At 38.6% G+C, this 23,906-nt stretch overlaps 1 protein-coding gene across 2 annotated transcripts in view; it reads left to right on the forward strand.

Moving 5' to 3' along the window:
* The first annotated feature begins 2,460 nt into the window (after nucleotides 1-2,460).
* LOC142342032 (uncharacterized) overlaps nucleotides 2,461-23,906 on the forward strand; it is an 81,355-nt gene continuing 59,909 nt past the window's right edge. The window contains exons 1-2 of one of the 2 annotated variants that reach the window (XM_075393200.1): nucleotides 2,461-2,613; nucleotides 3,471-3,885. In XM_075393200.1, the coding sequence (XP_075249315.1) occupies nucleotides 2,593-2,613; nucleotides 3,471-3,885 (436 nt within the window). In that variant the 5' untranslated portion in view covers nucleotides 2,461-2,592. The remainder of the gene's footprint in view (nucleotides 2,614-3,470; nucleotides 3,886-23,906) is intronic. The other variant, XM_075393201.1, reaches the window with a different exon arrangement.

Genomic DNA, 23,906 nt, shown 5'->3' on the forward strand with positions numbered 1-23,906 from the left:
CTTTGATCAGACTCAATTGCGCCTGTGATCAGAAACAAATAGTCTGATCAGAGAACGGTTTTCATCCTGAACGAATCTCATTAATTTTGCAATAAAAATTTTTTTTCATAAAATTGAAGTTTGCAGTATTAAATCCATCTAAGGAAAATCAATTCTATAAGCTTTGCTAATGAAAAAAAAAAACCCAACTGTTGAAAGAAATTATTTGCTATACCATTAGCGCTTATTTTTGACTCTATGGATGAACGAACTTAGACAGCTTTCCATGAAAAAAGCCATGGTCTACAATTAATCAAAATTTCCTTTTAAGGGGACCAGGAATTGCTATCAGCTGGACCCCCTTTGGTTCTTACCGGAGCCACCAGGCTCTATATGTCTCTGATCAGGATGCAGCTTTTTGTTGTCTCCTGGCAAAGCCAACCAACATCTATCAGTAGAAAAATCGGGTCTATATTCCCATTATAGCCCACCATGAAAATGTAGCCCACCCCCCCTTTATGGTATATTTAATACGATGGGGGGGAGGGGCTATAGGTTATCTGACCACTGAGCTGGGGGGGGGGGCTATAATGGGAAAGACCCAAAAAAATCAAACATGGAAAAATTTTGGATCTATTCTGTCTCACCCCCCCCCCCCCATTAATTTTTATGAACTCCAGTTAAAAATTATATGTTGTTATATAGCACGTTACTATGTAAGAAAGTAACACGTGCGCCTAGGGGTCATAAAAGATTTATGCTCACTAATCTGGAAGGGGGAGGGGCGAAACAGAGAAGATCCATAAATGCGCTCAAAATGATCTCTGACCAGACCGAATTGCGCTCGAAATCTTCACTGCTCAGACTAATGTGCGCTTGAATCCGCCTCTGATCAGAACAATCCAGACGGAAATGACCTCTGATCAGACCATTATCATCCGGAAGTATACTCTGATCAAACCATCCCCAGAACGGCATCTTTTCCGTTAGTGCCCCCCCCCCAGCTTTGTGGCTGCATATTATTTGCAACCCCCAGATGCACGTGCAATAATTTACATAATGATTTACTATGTTATGGCACGTGTTCTGTAACTGGGGGGAGCATAACGTACTTGGGGGGGGGCACAAACGGACAGAACGAATTGACCTCTGATCATACTATTGAGCGCTCGAACCAAATCTCAGACCCTGTAATTTTGGTCTGGAAACACATATTGTGCGTTGCACTTCTGTCTAATCAGAGGTTCAGAGGTCACTTCCGTCTGAGACCTCATCCTGGGTAACGTAAATTGTTTAAAATGGTTAACTATATTAGCGAAAGGTAATCCATCCAGGATAATTTTGATTTTAGTGTAAGGATCTCGGGTCCTTCCATTATAGCCCCCCAATTCCATTATAGCCCCCATTATGATATAAATGACATGATTGGGGGGCTATAAGTTATGTGACCAAAAAGATGACCCAGGATGAAGTCCGCGACCCAAGACAAGTATGGGCCAGACGGACCTGGGTCGCGGACAGGGGGGTCTGGTGCGACCGAGCTCGTAGTCTGGACAAATTTCAGTCGCGCCGCTCCGTCTGGCCCATACCGAAATTGGGTCTGTTCTGTCTGGCCCATACCTGAATTGGGTATGTTCGGTCTGGTCAATACCCAAACATCGGTCTGTTTCGTCTGGTCCATACCCAATCTTCGGTCTGGTCAATACCCAAACATCGGTCTGTTTCGTCTGGTCCATATCCAATCTTCGGTCTGCTTCGTCTGGCCCATACCCGTCTGGGCCATACCGGTCTGTTCGCTGTGGCCCATTCCCAATCGTAGGGTCTGTTTCGTCTGGTCCATACCCAATCCTCGGTCTCCTTTTGATAAACTGGAGACCACGAATTCTCTTATGGAAAGCTGTCAAAACTCATCCATTGAGTCAGAAAAATACACTAAATGATATACTAAATTAAATTTGTTGTCAACAGTTGGGTTTTGTTTTCTTTGGCAATACTTTCATAATTGGTTCTTCCTTAGATAAACTAAATAGTGCAAACATTAGTTTTTATGAAATGAATATATTGTAGCAAAAGGGTAATGTAAAATGAATATATTACACCTCTGGCCCAGGTCTTGGGTCGGTTTCGTCTGGTCCAGTGTTGGCCTTGGGTCTGTTCGGTCTGACCCAGGGTGACCAAGGTCTGTTCTGCCTGGCCCATACCTGAATTTGGGTCTGTTCTGTCTGAACCCCCCTGTCCGCGACCCAAGTCCGTCTGGCCCATACCTGTTTTGGGTCGTGCACTTCATCCTGGGGGGGGGGGGGCTATAATGGGAAAGACCCAGGATCTCTTCCGCTATCATATTTATAATGGGGCTTTTACCAGTTTAAATCAGATACAGAAGGCACGAAACATATCTCCAGGCAGTTTAATTTTGGGTCATTTTTACAGAGTCAGCAAAAGTCACGTGTCTAAATAGTGTGGCAGAAAGAGAAGAGTAACTATAGTCATTCTACAGTTTGTTCTGTTTTGTCAAAAGTCAAAGCTACTCAAAGTGAAATCATAGAAGCAAGTTGAGCTTACTGCTTAAATTCAGTTTTCAATCTTTGATTTTGGTATCCGTCAAAAAAAGAGATGAATAACGAGGATAGTCTGGTAAGGGCTCAAGGACTCAATCAATCTCCAATCTAATCTGCCCCCCCCCCCCTCCGAGCTTAGCGGGCACATATGCATATAATTTTAAAATTTTTAAGCCCCTAGGAACTTGTGCTATTTATTTACATGGTAACCTCGGTGGTATCTTTACCGTTTGTGCTGTAGTGACCCGATAAAGATTAAAGTGGAAGCTTTCGAAAATTACATTTTAAAGTATTTTTGGATCTATTCTGTTTTGGCCCCCTACACCCCCCCCCATTGTTTTTTACGCCCCCTAGTTACATATTATATGCAGTTATATAGCATGTTACTATGTAAAAAAATAGCACGTGCGCCCGTGGGCGGGGGGGGTCGTAAAAGATATAAGCCCACTGAGTTGGGGGGGGGGGGGGGGGGGGGAGGCAAAACAGAATAGATCCCCTTTTTGTTTGATTTTTTTCTTAATTGTGGTGGACTACACGTTCAAACCCTATTCAAACCCTATTGCATCTTTCCCATTATAACCCCCCACCCACGAAATTATAGCCCCCCTTATGGTATAATTACCATGATTGAGGGGGCGGGGGGTTATAATTATCTGACAACTAAGGGCGGGGGTTGCTATAATGGGAGAATTAAAATTCCGAATTGTGAAGGGGCTCTATAATGTAAAATAATTAGGATCTTTTCCGTTTGTGCCCCCCCCCCCCCCCCCCCCCCTCAGTACGTTATGCGCCCCCCAGTTACAGAGCACGTGCCACTACATAGTAAATCAATATGTAAAATATGACACGTGCGTCTGGGGGGTGCAAGCTGGGGGGTGGGGGCACTAACGGAAAAGATCCAATAATTTAATGCTTTCAATACGTGTCTATCAGATAGTAGATCCCTTCTGCGAAGTGGAATCTCTTCAAATATCGGACAGTACCCTGGGTCCTAAACCTGACGATGAGGTGCTCAGACCCGAAGGAGTTTCTTCTCCTGCAGACACAATTTCAGAGGGTGAAGAAAAAGACGATGAAGAAGAACCTGATTTGTATAATGACGATGGAATCCTGGCTAACGACAGAAATGACGATGTTCTGGATTCCGTTGACATGGATTCCCGCGCCGGATCTGCATCGTCAAGGAAGGAAGCCAGACCAAGTCCGCCGGAACAACCCTCCAATGAGATAAGCCCGGCTCTAGCTGCCCAAATCTTGATGTATGGAATACAGTTGGGCCAGAGTCCCTATTTCCACCAGATGGCAGCTGTGGGCGGAATGGGGGCAAGAGGCCCAACAGTTCACCCTGGCTCGTTATAACCCCCTCTAACTAAGTGTATTATCATCCATTAAAAAACATGGATCTTTTCCGTTTGTGCCCCCCCTGTACGTTATGCCCCCCCCAGTTACAGAACACGTGCCATTACATAATCAATCATCATGTAAAAATATCACGTGCGTCTGGGGGGTGCAAATAATATGCGCCCACTAAGCTGGGGGGGGGGCACAAACGGAAAAGATTCAAAAACATTCTTCAAATTGTAAAGTTTTCATTGAGGGGTTAAATAAAGATACCTCCGAGCTAGGCCTCACAAGGTTCTACTCACCCTAGTGTGGAACGGTAATGAGGGGGCAGAGCGATTTAACCCCACTAAGCTGTCTCATCTGGGGTGGGGTTTGTAAAATGAATAGGACCCTTGTATCTTTTTGAGAGTCAGGCGTTGACAGGATATCAACAGTAAGACGGACAGAGAAATCAGATAGCTTTGTTCACCTTTGGCCTGATTTTAACAGTTTCACATTATTCATCCCAGGTCTAGACCTCGACTCATGAAAAGACTTTAAAAGTCTAGTGGGGGGGGGGGCAATATTGACTAAAATTACACGGTCGAGGTTCCTAGTAAAAGTCCAGCTTCAGTCTTTTCATGGGTCGAGCTAAAGTCTTTTCATAACAGATAAGAGTCGAGTTAAAGTCTTTTCATGGGTCGAGTTAAGGTCTTTTCATGGGTCGAGTTAAGGTCTTTTCATGGGTCGAGCTAAAGTCTTTTCATAACAGATAAGAGTCGAGTTAAAGTCTTTTCATGGGTCGAGTTAAGGTCTTTTCATGGGTCAAGTTAAGGTCTTTTCATGGGTCTAGTTAAGGTCTTTTCATGGGTCGAGCTAAAGTCTTTTCATAACAGATAAGAGTTGAGTTAAAGTCTTTTCATGGGTCGAGTTAAGGTCTTTTCATGGGTCGAGTTAAGGTCTTTTCATGGGTCCATTTTTAGTCTTTTCATAAGCAACAAAGTCCAGCTAAGGTCTTTTCATGGGTCCATCATAAGTCTTTTCATAAACTGATTTGAGTGTCTTTATATCGTGAGCTCTCTTTACTGTCCAAGACCACAAGAAAAATTCAGAATTTTTCTTGCAGCCCCAGAAAAAACCGAGGCTCTTATAAGACACTTTTTAAAATCTAAAGGAATCCCGGATAGGCCAGGATTCTATAAACATCTAAACAAAAGCACAAAGAAACAAGGCACAATAAATAAATAAACAGCACATGGGAGAAGGTCCCTATAAGGGCACAAAAGGGAGGGACATTTAACAAAAAAATCATTTTTTTTTAAATTTCCCCCCAAAACTTGCAAGATTTGGCCATGATGTAAATTCTTTACATCATGGCCAAAGTTAGCCTGCCACACGTTTGTTATATCAGTTTGAACCGCCTAGACCCAATAGTCGAGAAATAACAAGACATTTTACATAAAAAACAGTCGAAATTTTTGCGTTTCCGAACTTAACATTTCTACTCTACCACTTTTTGAAGTATTGACCCCAAAGCAAAAATTGCAAAATTATTACAATCTAATTGAATAGTAGATACTATGAAAAGAGTCTGAGCAACATTGAACAACTCCTTGACCCAGAGGGTCACATCATATTTTTGAAATACGAAACGACATTAGAGAAACATTGGACGAAATTGCAAAACTTGACTTCATATATCACTAATCTTGAAATTCTTTACATCATGGCCAAAGTTAGCCTGCTACACGTTTGTCATATCAGTTTGAACCGCCTAGACCCAATAGTCGAGAAATAACAAGACATTTTACATAAAAAACAGTCGAATTTTTTGCGTTTCCGAACTTAACATTTCTACTCTACCACCTTTTGAAGTATTGACCCCAAAGCAAAAATTGCAAGATTATTACAATCTAATTGAATAGTAGATACTATGAAAAGAGTCTGAGCAACATTGAACAACTCCTTGACCCAGAGGGTCACATTATATTTTTGAAATACGAAACGACTTTAGAGAAACATCTGACGAAATTGCAAAACTTGACTTCATATATCACTAATCTTGAAATTCTTTACATCATAGCCAAAGTAAGCTTGCCACACCTTTGTTATATCACTTTGAACCGCCTAGACCCATTAGTCGAGAAATAACAAGACATTTTATATAAAAAACAGACGAATTTCTTGCGTTTCCGAACTTAACTTATCTACTCTACCACTTTTTCAAGTATTGACCCCAAAGCAAAAATTGCCAGTTTATTACAATCTAGTTGGACAGTGGATTCTCCATACCAAGTTTGGTTTGATTTGGACAACTCCTTGACCCGATCAAAAAGACCTATTGTTAAAATTATTTATTCGAAATAATAGCAAATTTCCGTACGAAAAACTAACTTTTTTCCTAGGCAAGCTATACCAAAAATTCTTTTTGTTTTACAATCTAGTTACCCATGGGATACTCGATACCGAATTTGGTTTGGTTTGCACAACTCCTTGACCCGATCAAAAAGACTATTTTTAAAATTATTTATTTGAAATAATAGCAAATTTCCGTACGAAAAACTAACTTTTTTCCTAGGCAAGCTATACCAAAAATTCTTTTTGTTTTACACTCTAGTTACCCATGGGATACTCGATACCGAGTTTGGTTTGGTTTGGACAACTCCTTGACCCGATCAAAAAGACCTATTTTTAAAATTATTTATTTGAAATAATAGGAAATTTCCGTACGAAAAACTAACTTTTTTCCTAGGCAAGCTAACCAAAAATTCTTTTTGTTTTACCATCTAGTTACCCATGGGATACTCGATATCAAGTTTGGTTCAATTTGGACAACTTCTTGATCCGATAAAAAAGACCTATTTTTAAAATTCCTTTTTCGAGAAATTCAAAAATTCCGTATGAAAACCCAATTTTTTTCCTAGCCAAGCTATACAGAAAATTCTTTTTACACTCTAGTTACCCATGGGATACTCGATACCGAGTTTGGTTTGGTTTGAACAACTCCTTGACCCGATCAAAAAGATCTATTTTTAAAATTATTTATTTGAAATAATAGGAAATTTCCGTACGAAAAACTAACTTTTTTTCTAGGCAAGCTATACCAAAAATTCTTTTTGTTTTACCATCTAGTTACCCATGGGATACTCGATACCAAGTTTGGTTCAATTTGGACAACTCCTTGACCCGATGAAAAAGACCTATTTTTAAAATTCAATAATTTCAAGTTATTCGAAATAACAGGAAATTTCCGTATGAAAAGCTAACTTTTTTCCTAGGCAAGCTATACCAAAAATTCTTTTTGTTTTACAATCTAGTTACCCATGGGATACTCGATACCGAGTTTGGTTTGGTTTGGACAGCTCCTTGACCCGATTAAAAAGACCTATTTTTAAAATTATTTATTTGAAATAATAGCAAATTTCCGTACGAAAAACTAACTTTTTTCCTAGTCAAGCTATACCAAAAATTCTTTTTGTTTTACAATCTAGTTACCCATGGGATACTCGATACCGAGTTTGGTTCGATTTGGACAACTCCTTGACCCAGAGGATCACATTATATTTTTGAAATACGAAACGACTTTAGAGAAACATCTGACGAAATTGCAAAACTTTACTTCATATATCACTAATCTTGAATTTCTTTACATCATGGCCAACATTAGCCAGCCACACGTTTGTTATATCACTTTGAACCACCTAGACCCAATAGTCGAGAAATAACAAGACATTTTAAATAAAAAACAGACGAATTTTTTGCGTTTCCGAACTTAACTTTTCTACTCTACCACTTTTTGAAGTATTGACCCCAAAGCAAAAACCGCCGGTTTAATACAATCTAATTGCTTAGTAGATACTCCATGCCGAGTTTGGTTTGATTTGGATAACTACTTGACCCGATGAAAAAGACCTATTTTTAAAATTCAATAATTTCAAGTTATTCGAAATGATAGGAAATTTCCGTATGAAAAGCTAACTTTTTTCCTAGGCAAGCTATACCAAAAATTCTTTTTGTTTTACAATCTAGTTACCCATGGGATACTCGATACCAAGTTTGGTTCGATTTGGACAACTCCTTGACCCAGAGGATCACATTATATTTTTGAAATACGAAACGACTTTAGAGAAACATCTGACGAAATTGCAAAACTTTACTTCATATATCACTTATCTTGAATTTCTTTACATCATGGCCAACGTTAGCCAGCCACACGTTTGGTATATCACTTTGAACCACCTAGACCCAATAGTCGAGAAATAACAAGACATTTTAAATAAAAAACAGACGAATTTTTTGCGTTTCCGAACTTAACTTTTCTACTCTACCACTTTTTGAAGTATTGACCCCAAAGCAAAAACTGCCGGTTTAATACAATCTCATTGCTTAGTAGATACTCCATGCCGAGTTTGGTTTGATTTCGATAACTCCTTGACCCGATGAAAAAGACCTATTTTTAAAAATACTTATTCAAAATTGTTCGGAAATAATAGGAAATTTCCGTACGAAAAACTAACTTTTTTGCTAGGCAAGCTATACCAAAAATTCTTTTTGTTTTACAATCTAGTTACCCATGGGATTCTCGATACCGAGTTTGGTTTGGTTTGGACAACTCCTTGACCCGATCAAAAAGACCTATTTTTAAAATTATTTATTTAAACTAATAGCAAATTTCCGTACGAAAAACTAACTTTTTTCCTAGGCAAGCTATACCAAAAATTCTTTTTGTTTTACCATTGAGTTACCCATGGGATACTCGATACCAAGTTTGGTTCAATTTGGACAACTTCTTGATCCGATAAAAAAGATCTATTTTTAAAATTATTTATTTGAAATAATAGCTAATTTCCGTACGAAAAACTAACTTTTTTCCTAGGCAAGCTATACCAAAAATTCTTTTTGTTTTACAATCTAGTTACCCATGGGATACTCGATACCAAGTTTGGTTCGATTTGGACAGCTCCTTGACCCGATCAAAAAGACCTATTTTTAAAATTAGTTATTTGAAATAAACGCAAATTTCCGTACGAAAAACTAACTTTTTTCCTAGGCAAGCTATACCAAAAATTCTTTTTGTTTTACAATCTAATTACCCATGGGATACTCGATACCGAGTTTGGTTTGGTTTCGACAATTCCTTGACCCGATCAAAAAGACCTATTTTTAAATATACTTAATCAAAATTGTTCGGAAATAATAGGAAATTTCCGTATGACAATCTAACTTTTTTTCTAGGCAAGCAATACCGAAAATTCTTCTTGTTTTATGCTCTAATTATACAGGGGCTACTCCATACCGGGTTTGGTTTCATTTGGATAACTTCTTGACCCGATAAAAAATACCTATTTTAAAATTAGTTATTCGCAAATATAGCACATTTCCGAATGCGAACCTAACTTTTTTACTAGGCAAGCTATACCAAAAATCTTTCTGTGTTACGCTTTAATTACCCAGGGCATTCTCCATACCGAGTTCGGTTTGGTTTGGACAACTCCTTGATCCGCTTAAAAAGACGTATTTTTAAAATTAGTTATTCGCAAACAACGCAAATTTCCGAATGCGAACGTAACTTTTTTACTAGGCAAGCTTTACCAAAAAATCTTGTTGTTTTACGCTCTAATCACACAGGGGATTCTCCATACCGAGTTTTGTTTAGTTTGGACAACCTCTTGACCCGATAAAATTTCTATATTTTTGAAAATAGAAAAAGCTAATAATAAGCGAATAGGTCGATATTTCCGATTAAAATACGAACTTTTTTTCCACAAAAAAGTAGACGGACCATTCTTTTGGCATTACAACCTAAATAGTACTGGTAGTCTGGGATATCAATTTGGTTCACATTGAACAACTCCTTGACCCGATAAAATTTCTATATTTTTGAAAATAGAATAAGGGAATAAGTCGATATTTCCGATCGAAATCCGAACTTTTTTCCAAGCCAAACTATACCAAAAACTCTTTTTGTTTTACGCTCTTATTACACTGTTGATACTCCATACCGAGTTTGGTTTGCTTTGGACAACTCCTTGATCCGCTTAAAAAGACCTATTTTTAAAATTAGTTATTCGCAAATATCGCACATTTCCGAATGCGAACCTATACAAGAAGACAACACGCCAAGGCAAGAGAGACGGATATATTTTTAGTTTTAATTAGAATTGATGGTATAAGAAGACAACACGCCCTCTATCACCGCTAGTACCGCACATCACAACCATTAAACTTTTCATTCTACTTAGAATCAGTATGCAAGAAGACAACACGCCCTCTGGTAAAATTGATAAGGCAAGTCAGACGGAATTATTTTCAGTTTTACTTAGAATCAATGGTGTAAGAAGACAACACGCCCTCTATCACCGCTAGTACAGCACAATACAATCCTTAAACTTTTCCTACTTAGAATCAGTATGCAAGAAGACAACACGCCCTCTGGCAAAATTGGTAAGGCAAGGGAGACGGAACTATTTTTAGTTTTAATTAGAATTGATGGTGTAAGAAGACAACACGCCCTCTATCACCACTAGTAACGCACATCACAACCATTAAACTTTTCTTTCAACTTAGAATCAGTATGCAAGAAGACAACACGCCCTCTGGCAAAATTGGTAAGGCAAGTCAGACGGAATTATTTTCAGTTTTACTTAGAATCAATGGTGTAAGAAGGCAACACGCCCTCTATCACCACTAGTACAGCACAATAAAATCCTTAAACTTTAACTTCTACTTAGAATCAGTATGCAAGAAGACAACACGCGCTCTGGCAAAATTGTTAAGGCAAGTCAGACAGAATTATTTTGTTTTAATTAGAATTAATGGTGTAAGAAGACAACACGCCCTCTATCACCACTAGCAACGCACAAAACAACACTTAAACTTTTCTTTCTACTTAGAATGAGTACGCAAGAAGACAACACGCCCTCTGCCAAAATTGGTAGAGCAAGAAACAAACTTACTTTTAGCTTTACTTAGAATCAATGGTGTAAGAAGACAACACGCCCTCTAGCACCGTTGGTAAAGCATGAAACAACACGCCCTAGATTTCTTTCTGATTACTTGAAGAAAAACAACCGAGAGACAAAGTTTTAATGAAGAACAACTAAATACTTTAAGTCATAAAATTTGACAAATAAGATACAAATACACTAGTTCCTATCTCAATTTGAGTTTACAACAAGGTGGAAGTTTAGTCATGTTCAAAGTGTTGCAACATTGTAACAAAATAAAGAGTTTCTTGAAATTCTATCGGGAAAAGCTTGCAAGCGATGGTGGACAACGGAACATGAATAAGTTTTTCAGTTTCCTCAGCGATGTACCCAAAAATGGTATTACTTTGCGAACCTCTTTCTTTTAAAAGTCTGAGTCGACGTAAAATTTTGTAAACTTTCAGACAGATTGCTCTTCCGTTGTCATTCTCATAAAAAAAACTGGAGTTCTCCAATCACAATTTCGTCCAATTTGATGGCTACAAACTGATCTGCTTTTCTAGCCTTACTGTAAACTGATGACGTAAAATAAAACTTTTTGTGCAAGCGACCAAAGATTTGGCAATTTGGATTGACGGAAGCAAATGACCGCGAAGCTTCGGTTTCTTTCATGCTGAACGTCTCGTCAAACTTTTTCTTATCAGAATGCACAAACGTCGCCAGACAGTCATTTTCAACCTTCAGTTTTTTGATTAGTTTGTTCCGGAGACATCGCGTTACTAACAGCTGGCAATGATTAACTGTTCCAGTTAGTGGACAAATAACACGATGGTTTGCGGATTCAAACATTGAAGCAGATGAAGCAAACAGTGGTCCAATATTTTTAGCTTGCCATCCTAGATGTCTTAGTAGGTGAAAGTTTATCAACTCGAATTGATTCGTTTTTTCACTCATGCTCAGGCAAAACTCGTTCAAAAGGGTATCGCACATATCTGCCTCGTTGTTACTTTCATACAGTGAGCGAACTGCGAAAACAAGATTATTAAGGTCCTCAATATCACTGTTTCGGTTTTCACCACAAAAGAAGTCAGGGAACACAATGGGCGCCAAATACAAGAGATACACTTTGAACTCTTTCGCTTTGAAGGTTGCAATGTCTTTCAACGGCCGTATTTTTCGAGTGATTTCTTTTGGCGCTTGTATTTTAGAAACTATAAGGTCCAGTTCCGTTTTTTTTTCTTTTCGCAATCTTTCGTAATAGTAGAGGAAAAGATCTTTACAAACACCTAGTAAAAGCTGGTGCATTACATCAATAGGAGATGTCAAGGGCTGGTGAGGTATCAATGAAAAAACGGAACTTCTTCCCTTGACACCCTGAGTTTCCATTTCAAAATCCGATTTGCGGCCATTCTTCTTTTTCAAGCGCTCTTGGCTTCCATTCTCAAGGGCCTTCAAGTTTTCAAGATGCGAATTGAGTGACCTCAGATTGATAACTTCGTCATGAGAGTAACGATGAACCCTATCAATATGAAATCCTCTTTGCGTGCACATTGTACATCCGTAATAACCATTACATTGTTTCATATTAAGGATCTTTGCCTTTCCAATCAGGTCCGCTATCAAAATTAGAGGCGCGTAATTTACAGTCAGGCAGTTTCCTTGAAAGTTAAAGGTATCTGGTGAGCTCAACTCTTTTTGCAAAAAATCAAAAACATCGTTGAAATTTGGATGTTCAGTTCCAACATACAAAGCCGCCATTGATATGTTTTGAAATCGCTGGCGCTCAAAGGGCGGTAAATCAGCAACTGCTATGAATACTGGCCATGCTGATAGAGGGGGTGACTTGCATACAACAGCTCCGTCAGTATTCAGAATAAGACTGATTTTGGTTGTTTTATCCTGCACTTTGAGTTTTGGAATTAAGAGATCACATTCGGGTGCTCGCTGTTCAGCATATTCCAACATCAGGGCAAGGTTCTGTTCAATAATTTTCAACAAAAATGGCTTGAATTTCAGGAAAATGAGCTCTCCATGTGTAGAACTTTGCTTAGAGTGCTCGAATTGAGTTACTTCATTTAAGAGCTGAGACTTCATGGACCAGGGCGAAACCGTTTTTTTACCGAACAAGCATTGATCTCTTTTAAGCAAAGCAGCCAGAAGCTCATCAGAACCATTGTGTTCTGCAACAATTGATAACAGAGAAGCCGCTAAATTTCCGGAACTCACTGGAAGCACATCAGAGATTTGCGCGTCCTCCTTCACCAGTGAAAACAGTTCGCTATACTCGGGCTCTTCCAGTTCCTCGCCAATATTATCAGTATCATAGTTGTGGTCCTCGCTGTCAGAAGAAACTATTTCCTGCAGGTTATTGATGCAAATTGTTTCACCATCACTAACATCGGAACTCAAATCACTATTCAAAGCACTCAGGAAATCTTCTTCTATGTCCCATGTCTCATTTTCAGGAGCATCAACATTATTTTCTTCGAAAGACTGAATACTTAGGTTGGAAGTTTCGTCGAAAAAACTTACAAGTGTTTGCAAGCCTGAAGGTTTTTCATCGCTAACGCATTTGAATTGCGGCATCGTTCTACGTTTACGCTTTGACGGAATTTCAGATGACTCAATTCTTGACTCATGCAGGTCTTTATTTTCGCAAAGGCAATCGCAGTTTCCCAATCCGAAAACATCATCATTATAATAAGCGCAAAGCTCATCCCCAGGCTTTATATCTCTTAATGCGCGTAGCCTAATACAGGGCCTGCCTCTGAATCCTCCTTTCATGTAATAATCCACGTTCGGTCTACATGAATGATTTGCCCAACGAGCAACTCCAACGAGCAGCTTTTCGCCCTCCATAATAGAAAAATCACCATAATCTTTTCCAGGAGGAATTTTAACCAGCAAACCGACTGCACTACGGATCTCGTCTGCTTTTATTGTCTGCTTTGAATTATTTCTGAGACAAAATCCTCCATAGCTATCAGGCTCGATTTGTAGACCATCCAAAAAAGCGGAATCATATGCTGCTGCCAAATCATTATAGATGCTCTTGAGTTTTCTATTATTTTGTAATTCACTTAGAAATACATCTCTTGCCCACAATTCGGTAAAAACATGAAGACTCCTTTCAAAACGAGATAGGTATTGTAAAGACAAAAAGCCTTCAGCTTGGGCAAAATACTCAGCGTTGTTCATAACAAGACAACAATTATTCTGAAACAAACAAACTTTAGAGCACAGCAAATAAAATTCTTTCAAATTTTTCGAAACTATTAAGTGGCCGCGTTCTCCGGCAGCTCTTACTTTCAACCGATCAACTCTAAAAAAACCAGATAGCCCTCAACATGGTAAACCTAAGCACAATAAATAATGTTCAAAAGAACGATAGAAAACATTGATGATCTAGCAGATTTAGGTTAACGTTGATGTTTTTAAAGCCAAAATCAGCGCCTGGAAAAATTTTTTCAAAATCTCCTGCTTCAGTGTCCAAGACATTCAGCTAGTTTTCGCAAAATTTGGGGAATGGAGTTGGCGAATTCGAAAACCTGCGATTATTTGGAACTACCACTCAAGATCAGTTACAAAATAGCCATTAAATTGGGCACCCTTCAATTAGTTTCATGAATTGAATTGCATTACCATGTTCAGCAAAAAAATGGCGAAGCAGCAACTTAGAAAACGCAGAACTTTTAAGAAGGAAAAAGTCACTTGATGATAACAGCTACTTAGAAAACATAGCCATGAACCAATGTAAGACTATGAAGCTCGCTATGTTCAAGAATACCTATTTTCCTAGCCAAGAGGGAAAATTTTGCCAAAAGTACTGCTTAAAATATCTGAATTCAAACACTCAATAAAGTTACAGACACTTCTGTACACTAAATATCTTCAATAGCTTTAACTGACTCAATACAAGCAACAACTAATTTCGAAATAAAAGCTCCAAACAATAAAACATGTCTACAGAACATTGCCTTAACTATTTTCCACCATCAAAACTTCACCATTCAAAACTTCAATACATCTGTGAACTCACTGAAACTGATCGGGCAGTGCCTCAGCAATTGTGATTAAAATTTGAACCATCGGATTGACAGCTAGTTCTTGCATCTCCGTCATGTCGACTGTCGACAACCAACCCAAAAAGACCGCCATAAGTAAAGCACAAAACGTCCCCTAAATTTCAGTTCGCGGAAAATTAGTAGTGCAAGAAGACAACACGCCCTCTAGCAACACTAGTAACGCAAACAATAAGTCCCTAAATTTACTTAAAATTGTTAGAGCAAGACAACACGCCCTCTAGCACCACTAGTACTAACGCAAACAACAAAGCCTTAAAATCAATTAAAACTGTTAGAGCAAGAAGACAACACGCCCTCTGGCTCCATTGTTAACACACACAAGAACACGCCCTTAATTATTGATTTGGCTTAGAATTTTTAGTGCAAGAAGACAACACGCCCCCTTGTTCTTTTACAAGTTCAAGCAACAAACCACAACATTTTGGTTCTCTTAAAATTCGTGCAAGAAGACAACACGCCCTCTAGCACAATAATTTATGCACACAGTACCGACTATTTTTTTACTTTGCCTAAAATTAGTAGTGCAAGAAGACAACACGCCCTCTAGCTCAATTAGTAACGCACAAAACAAGACGCCTTGAAATATTGATTTGGCTTAAAAATTGAAGATCAAGAAGACAACACGCCCTCTAGCACAATAATTTATGCACACAGTACCGACTATTTTTTTACTTTGCTTAAAATTAGTAGTGCAAGAAGACAACACGCCCTCTAGCTCATTTAGTAACGCACAAAACAAGACGCCTTGAAATATTGATTTGGCATAAAAATTGAAGTGCAAGAAGACAACACGCCCTCTAGCACCAATAGTAACTCAAACAATTCCTTAAATTTTGGTTCGACTTAAATTTGGTGCAAGAAGACAACACGCCCTCTATTACCACTGATAACGCACACAAAACTCCCTGAATTTTTCGCTTTACTTAGAAATTATTGAGCAAGAAGACAACACGCCCTCTAGCACCATTAGTAAAACACACAATAACCCGCCCTAAATTATTGATTTGGCTTACAATTTGTAGTGCAAGAAGACAACACGCCCTCTAGCACCACTAGTAGCACACACAACACGTCCAAAATTATTGATTTGGCTTAGAATTTGTAATGCAAGAAGACAACACGCCTTCTAGCTCAATTAGTAACACACACAACAAACTTACTAAACTATTGATTTGGCTTAGAATTTGTAATGCAAGAAGACAACACGCCCTCTAGCATTAGTAACGCAAACAACTCCTTAATTTGGTTTCGACTTCAATTCGTGCAACAAAACGCGCTTTCTATTACCACTGATAACGCACACAACGCACCCTAGCTTTGTTTTGCTTAGAAACTATAGTGCAAGAAGACAACACGCCCTCTAGCACCATAATTTATGCACATCACCGACTATTTTTTATTTTGCTTAAGATTACTAAAGCAAGAAGACAACACGCCCTCTAGCACCATTAATAACGTACACAACCCGTCCTAAATTATTGATGTTACTTGGAAGAAGTAGAAAGAATTGTACAAAATCAAGCTAAAAACGCATTGCAATCCTTTTCACTAATAAAAAATTCTCTTTCACATTTTGGCACTCTATTAAAAATTCAGACTTCAAAGTTGTAAATTTAAATACACTAACGTCAGGACTCATTCAAGATAGACCTATACAAACAACTTACTCCTAATGACTTCGTACAAAAATCATCACATCTATTTCATCAAAGGGTTAACTTTAGTTTTAAAGTAAGGGCATTGAATCGGGCACCGCAAAGTTTAAACAAAATAAAGAGCTATTTGCATAATTGGGCTAAATAAAACTACATTTCGAAACAAACAAAAGAAACGACGAAGAATGGTTTTTTGCAGTCGTTTACGTAGAACAAAGTATTGCCAAGGATTATCCCAATGTTCTGATTTTGGGTTCTTTAAACTTGCTCGCTTTCGCTGCTCGGATCTTCCTGTCTGTTTAGAAAGCTTTTCCTTTCTCTCCCAGCTTGATTCGCACTTTCTCTGGCCTTTCTGTACGCCAGCCTTGGAGTACGCGGGTACTTTTGATGGACAACGTCTGCAACATACAGTTTTTTACCATAAAATTATGAGATTTATTTACAGAAAAGAAAGTTAAGATTTTTCAACACATCTCCTACTAGAGTTGATCCACAAAATTTACCCAAAACTAAGTGACACAGCAGAAAAATGAATAAATCGCTATAATCTGATTTCTTATGTTTCGAAAATGAAACCCATAATTCAAATTAATTTAAACAAATAAGGCAAAAATGCTTGAAAGCTTCAAAGTAGGTGGTCAAAGCACTCTGGGGAAAGACATGAACAACAAACTACAAATTACCAAAAAATTTGCGGGTTAAAGCTGGATCCGCCTCCTTTCGATTTAGAGAATTTTCAGCTTCCATCATTTCATCGATAAGGCCGTCCTCGCCAAAAAGTTCTTTCCTTAGAGCTCGTCCAAGTCGTGATGGATACTCATCAGCCGTTAGCTTGTGCATTAGATCAACTCCCTTGTGCAACACAGGGGTAATCGGATTTGTCCTAAGAAGCTCTTCGTCAAAATCGACACTTTCGAATCCAGCAGATTGCAGCAAATGGACCTCATCTAACTCGGCAATCTGAACCAAAAAATTAAGATGAAGCAAAAGTCTGGTACAAGCTAACTACTCTCAAACAATTACGTGATCAGATAATAACAATAAATAATTTCCTCCAATGATCAACACGTAGCTAAATGAGTAGAAACCTCCAAATTCAAGATTCAATTGAATATGGAACAAAAAAAAAACAAAAATTTAATTCTAATTCACCTTTTCTTCGAAGTCTGTAATAATTTTCTTCTTCTTTTTGTCAGCACACTTTTTGAATTTCTCCGAGGCTTCTTTAGCTTTCGAGACTCGTTTTTCGTGGCCATCAAGAAAACATTTGAATTCTTCCCCGCCGCAATCAGTGCCTTCTTGTAACATACATGGGTCCTCCTCTGCGATTTCATCAGTTAGCGGCTGCATCAGAAGAGGAATTGCTGGAGGCTCGGCTGAAGCACTTGGCTCTTCTGGCTGCATCAGAAGAGGAATTTTTGGAGGCGCGGCTGAAGCACTTGGCTCTTCTGCAGAAACTTGACTAGAACATCGTTGTTTCTCACCAGACTTTTTGACCAGAGTGGACTGAGGGCCAGCTTGACTATCATAATCGTCCTTCGAAAAATCGCTGTCGCATTGACTATTGGAACGCCTTTTCGTTGCACTAGACGGGCCACTTCTTACCTGGTTCAGTTTCGTCAATCTTTTCCTCTCTCGCGACATGCTTTCCGAAAATTCCCTTCATAAGGAACTTTACGTCAACTTCAGCCTCTTTCCGAAAGATTCGAACAAACGAATTTGGAACTAGACACAGCTTCTCGTCTAAAGTAACACCCCGCGGCCAGCATTTGGATTCGACTTTTAGGGTGAAGTATTCATCTCCATCCACAAATAAGAAGGCCGTATCCATATTAGCTTTTCGAAGCTGTCGTGTCGGATTATCTTCGGATCCAGAACTGTAAACTGGAGCTTGAATTTTCCTACCAGTTCTAGTCTGTGACGCCATTTAGTTATTTGGACCAAGAAAGATCTACAAGCAATTTAGACGTTGAACAACTCAATTCATACCGATTTTTAAAAATGTCTAGTAGCTCAAATCAACTTCCACGATCAATTGAATGCTAATAGTAGTGCAAGAAGACAACACTCCCTCTAGCACCCCTAGTAACGCAAACAACTCCCTAAATTTTGGTTCGACTTATATTTGGTGCAAGAAGACAACACGCCCTCTTATACCACTGATAGCGCACACAAAACTTCCTGATCTTTTCACTTTACTTAGAAATTATAGAGCAAGAAGACAACACACCCTCTAGCTCCATTAGTAATACACAAAACAACACGTCATAAATTATTTATTTGGCTTACAATTCGTATTGCAAGAAGGCAGCACGCCCTCTAGCACCACTAGTAGCACAGACAACATCACACCCTAATTAATTGATGAGGCTCAGAATTTGTAGTGCAAGAAGACAACACGCCCTCTAGCACCACTAATAACGCAGACAACTCCTTAATTTTGTTTTGACAAAAATTCATGCGAGAAGACAACACCTTTTCTATAACCACTGATAGAGCATACAAAACTCCCTAAATTTTTTGTTTTGCTTAGAAATCATAGAGCACGAAGACAACACGCCCTCTAGCTCCATTGGTAACACACAAGATCACGCCCTAAATTATCGATTTGGCTTAGAATTTGTAATGCAAGAAGACAACACGTCCTCTAGCTCAATTAGTAACACACACAACAACACTTACTAAACTATTGATTTCGCTTAGAATTTGTAATGCAAGAAGACAACACTCCCTCTAGCACCCCTAGTAACGCAAACAACTCCCTAAATTTTGGTTCGACTTATATTTGGTGCAAGAAGACAACACGCCCTCTTATACCACTGATAGCGCACACAAAACTTCCTGATCTTTTCACTTTACTTAGAAATTATAGAGCAAGAAGACAACACACCCTCTAGCTCCATTAGTAATACACAAAACAACACGTCATAAATTATTGATTTGGCTTACAATTCGTAATGCAAGAAGGCAGCACGCCCTCTAGCACCACTAGTAGCACAGACAACATCACACCCTAATTAATTGATGAGGCTCAGAATTTGTAGTGCAAGAAGACAACACGCCCTCTAGCACCACTAATAACGCAGACAACTCCTTAATTTTGTTTTGACAAAAATTCATGCGAGAAGACAACACCTTTTCTATAACCACTGATAGAGCATACAAAACTCCCTAAATTTTTTGTTTTGCTTAGAAATCATAGAGCACGAAGACAACACGCCCTCTAGCTCCATTGGTAACACACAAGATCACGCCCTAAATTATCGATTTGGCTTAGAATTTGTAATGCAAGAAGACAACACGTCCTCTAGCTCAATTAGTAACACACACAACAACACTTACTAAACTATTGATTTCGCTTAGAATTTGTAATGCAAGAAGACAACACTCCCTCTAGCACCCCTAGTAACGCAAACAACTCCCTAAATTTTGGTTCGACTTATATTTGGTGCAAGAAGACAACACGCCCTCTTATACCACTGATAGCGCACACAAAACTTCCTGATCTTTTCACTTTACTTAGAAATTATAGAGCAAGAAGACAACACACCCTCTAGCTCCATTAGTAATACACAAAACAACACGTCATAAATTATTGATTTGGCTTACAATTCGTAATGCAAGAAGGCAGCACGCCCTCTAGCACCACTAGTAGCACAGACAACATCACACCCTAATTAATTGATGAGGCTCAGAATTTGTAGTGCAAGAAGACAACACGCCCTCTAGCACCACTAATAACGCAGACAACTCCTTAATTTTGTTTTGACAAAAATTCATGCGAGAAGACAACACCTTTTCTATAACCACTGATAGAGCATACAAAACTCCCTAAATTTTTCGTTTTGCTTAGAAATCATAGAGCACGAAGACAACACGCCCTCTAGCTCCATTGGTAACACACAAGATCACGCCCTAAATTATCGATTTGGCTTAGAATTTGAAATGCAAGAAGACAACACGTCCTCTAGCTCAATTAGTAACACACACAACAACACTTACTAAACTATTGATTTGGCTTAGAATTTGTAATGCAAGAAGACAACACGCCCTCTAGCATTAGTAACGCAAACAACTCCTTATTTTTGTTTCGACTTAAATTCGTGCAAGAAAACAACACGCTTTCTATTACCACTGATAGCGCATACAAAACTCCCTAAACTTTTCGTTTTGCTTAGCGATCATCAGAGAACAAGCTAAGAACGACTTACAAAGCTTTTCACTCCTCCAACATTCCACTACACTTTGACTTTCTAGTAAAACTCAGTTGACAAGGTTGTGAATTTAAACATGCTATCTTCAAGACAGAACGGTGAATAAAAAACTAACAAAATTATAAACTAAAAAAATTCATCAAAAACTTAAAGATTGGTATAAAGCACCTAAATTGTTTAACAATTACACTAAATCTGAGTCTCGAGTGCAAACTCCACACAAATTAAGTTGAAGCATTTTCTCTCAATCTAACTAGCACCTTTTATCTAGCAATAAAGAAAATTTCTGAAATTATAGAGCAAGAAGACAACACACCCTCTAGCTCCATTAGTAATACACAAAACAACACGTCATAAATTATTGATTTGGCTTACAATTCGTAATGCAAGAAGGCAGCACGCCCTCTAGCACCACTAGTAGCACAGACAACATCACACCCTAATTAATTGATGAGGCTCAGAATTTGTAGTGCAAGAAGACAACACGCCCTCTAGCACCACTAATAACGCACACAACTCCTTAATTTTGTTTTGACAAAAATTCATGCGAGAAGACAACACCTTTTCTATAACCACTGATAGAGCATACAAAACTCCCTAAATTTTTCGTTTTGCTTAGAAATCATAGAGCACGAAGACAACACGCCCTCTAGCTCCATTGGTAACACACAAGATCACGCCCTAAATTATCGATTTGGCTTAGAATTTGTAATGCAAGAAGACAACACGTCCTCTAGCTCAATTAGTAACACACACAACAACACTTACTAAACTATTGATTTGGCTTAGAATTTGTAATGCAAGAAGACAACACGCCCTCTAGCATTATTCACGCAAACAACTCCTTATTTTTGTTTCGACTTAAATTCGTGCAAGAAAACAACACGCTTTCTATTACCACTGATAGCGCATACAAAACTCCCTAAACTTTTCGTTTTGCTTAGCGATCATCAGAGAACAAGCTACGAACGACTTACAAAGCTTTTCACTCCTCCAACATTCCACTACACTTTGACTTTCTAGTAAAATTCAGTTGACAAGGTTGTGAATTTAAACATGCTATCTTCAAGACAGAACGGTGAATAAAAAAACTAACAAAATTATAAACTAAAAAAATTCATCAAAAACTTAAAGATTGGTATAAAGCACCTAAATTGTTTAACAATTACACTAAATCTGAGTCTCGAGTGCAAACTCCACACAAATTAAGTTGAAGCATTTTCTCTCAATGTAACTAGCACCTTTTATCTAGCAATAAAGAAAATTTCTGAAATGGGTTGAAGTGATTCAAAATCGAAGGACAGCAAAATCCTGAACATACATAGTTGTTTGTCAAACAAACAAAATACTGTAGCACCAGCTCTACCAATTGTGCTCAGCAATTAGATTTGAGAAGCGCCTTCGGTCGCCTTTTTTTGAGCCATCAGTTCCCTCTTTCGAGCTTTTGCGTCCTCACTGTACTGTCCTGTCTCATTAATGCGTGCCCTTGCATTGAGTCCCGCTTTATTCGCTGCAGTGATTGCAAGCTTCATAGCAGTTGGAAATTTCTCTTTGGGGAATTTTTTCTGCACCGACCCTGTTTGTAAACAAAAACAGCTTTTTAGGATAGTGTAGTCGATAAACAAACATATGCCAAGAGCCAAAAAAGAACTCCAGCTTTTGTAAAACCGAATCAGGGAAAAATTGAGAGAGAACCTAATTGCGTTATGTGTTGGAGCATAAAACAGTCTTTTTTTGAAGCCTAATTGAACAGCAAAATGTTAGATTACGCGTTGAAACAAATAAAAACTCACTGAGAAACTTAAGCACAAGATCGTTTGGTGCCCTTTGTCTCTGACTTTTCTTCCTAGGCAAAATCATATTTTGGGAGAGCCCATTTTTTCCAAAATGAATGGTCGCAGAGCCAGTCCGTATTGATCTGGCAGGTGTCCAATGTAAACGTAGTCCAAGTCTTGACCATCTAATCCATACTGTTTAGTGGGTTTTACCTCAACTTGTGACATCAACCCGGTGTCGTCTACGAATTCGGTTGCTTCTAGGCGTCGCTCTAAGTTTTCGGGAAGGGGGTCAAACCGCTTAATTGCAGAACTCACCTATAAAAAATGAAAATTATCATTCAAGAAAAAACACAGCTGTTAGCAATAACGCACATATTCCGTCCAATTAAAATCATTGTTGCAAAAACAGTTTCATTGAAAAAAATTGAGAACAATAATGAGAACTAACTTGATCACTTAATGCGTTCTTCATTTTGGACATTTTTTTGAGGTAGTCGTTAATGGCACCTTGGTAAATGACACTCATCTCATGCATGTGGTCCTCAATTTTCTGACACCTTTTTGCCAACCTCTTGTGCTCACTGCAACACTAAAAGCACAGCAAGTGCATCAGAAAGCATAGGACTTCCGATAAAAGCGTACAGCAACAAGGCCAATACTTCTAAGACAACAGGAAAATTGAAACTATCGGAAATTTAGCAAGCATAACATTCGACTTATATTCAAGTTAAAAAAGCTAACGTTAACATGCTGAACGGCATCGGTGGGCTCAGCAAAAGAGGGTTGATTGTGAATCGGTGAATTTGGATCAACAGGCAGTGGAGGTTGCGTTTCAGACAATGTAGATTGATCAAAAACAGCATGTGCTTGCGATGATGCGTTTTCGAAAGCAGTTGGGTCGACGGGATGGATACCGAGTTCCTTTCTGTATTTTTCCTCCAGGTCTTTTAGACTGAAGAGGCTTTGCTTGAGGACAACATATTCTTTCCCCACACCATCTGGGAAGAAAAGTCTCACGTCGTTTTCTTTTGAAACCAGTTTCTCAATTACAGTAGCATTCCCCCAGATTTTATCACTGGCAGTTATTATTCTGAGGTCATCCTGATTGGTTGACAGGATTAACCATTGATTACTGAGTTGCATTTCGGCTCTAAGATAACACGCCCTCCAGAAGCATAAGTAACACAAGCAGAAATTTTCCTACTTAGAATCAGTATGCAAGAAGACAACACGCCCTCTGGCAAAATTGGTAAGGCAAGGGAGACGGAATTATTTTTAGTTTTAATTAGAATTGATGCTGTAAGAAGACAACACGCCCTCTATCACCGCTAGTAACGCACATCACAACCATTAAACTTTTCTTTCTACTTAGAATCAGTATGCAAGAA

This window comes from Convolutriloba macropyga, chromosome 7 (assembly GCF_964194025.1).
Source record: "Convolutriloba macropyga chromosome 7, txConMacr16.3, whole genome shotgun sequence".
NCBI classification, from domain to species: domain Eukaryota; kingdom Metazoa; phylum Xenacoelomorpha; order Acoela; family Convolutidae; genus Convolutriloba; species Convolutriloba macropyga.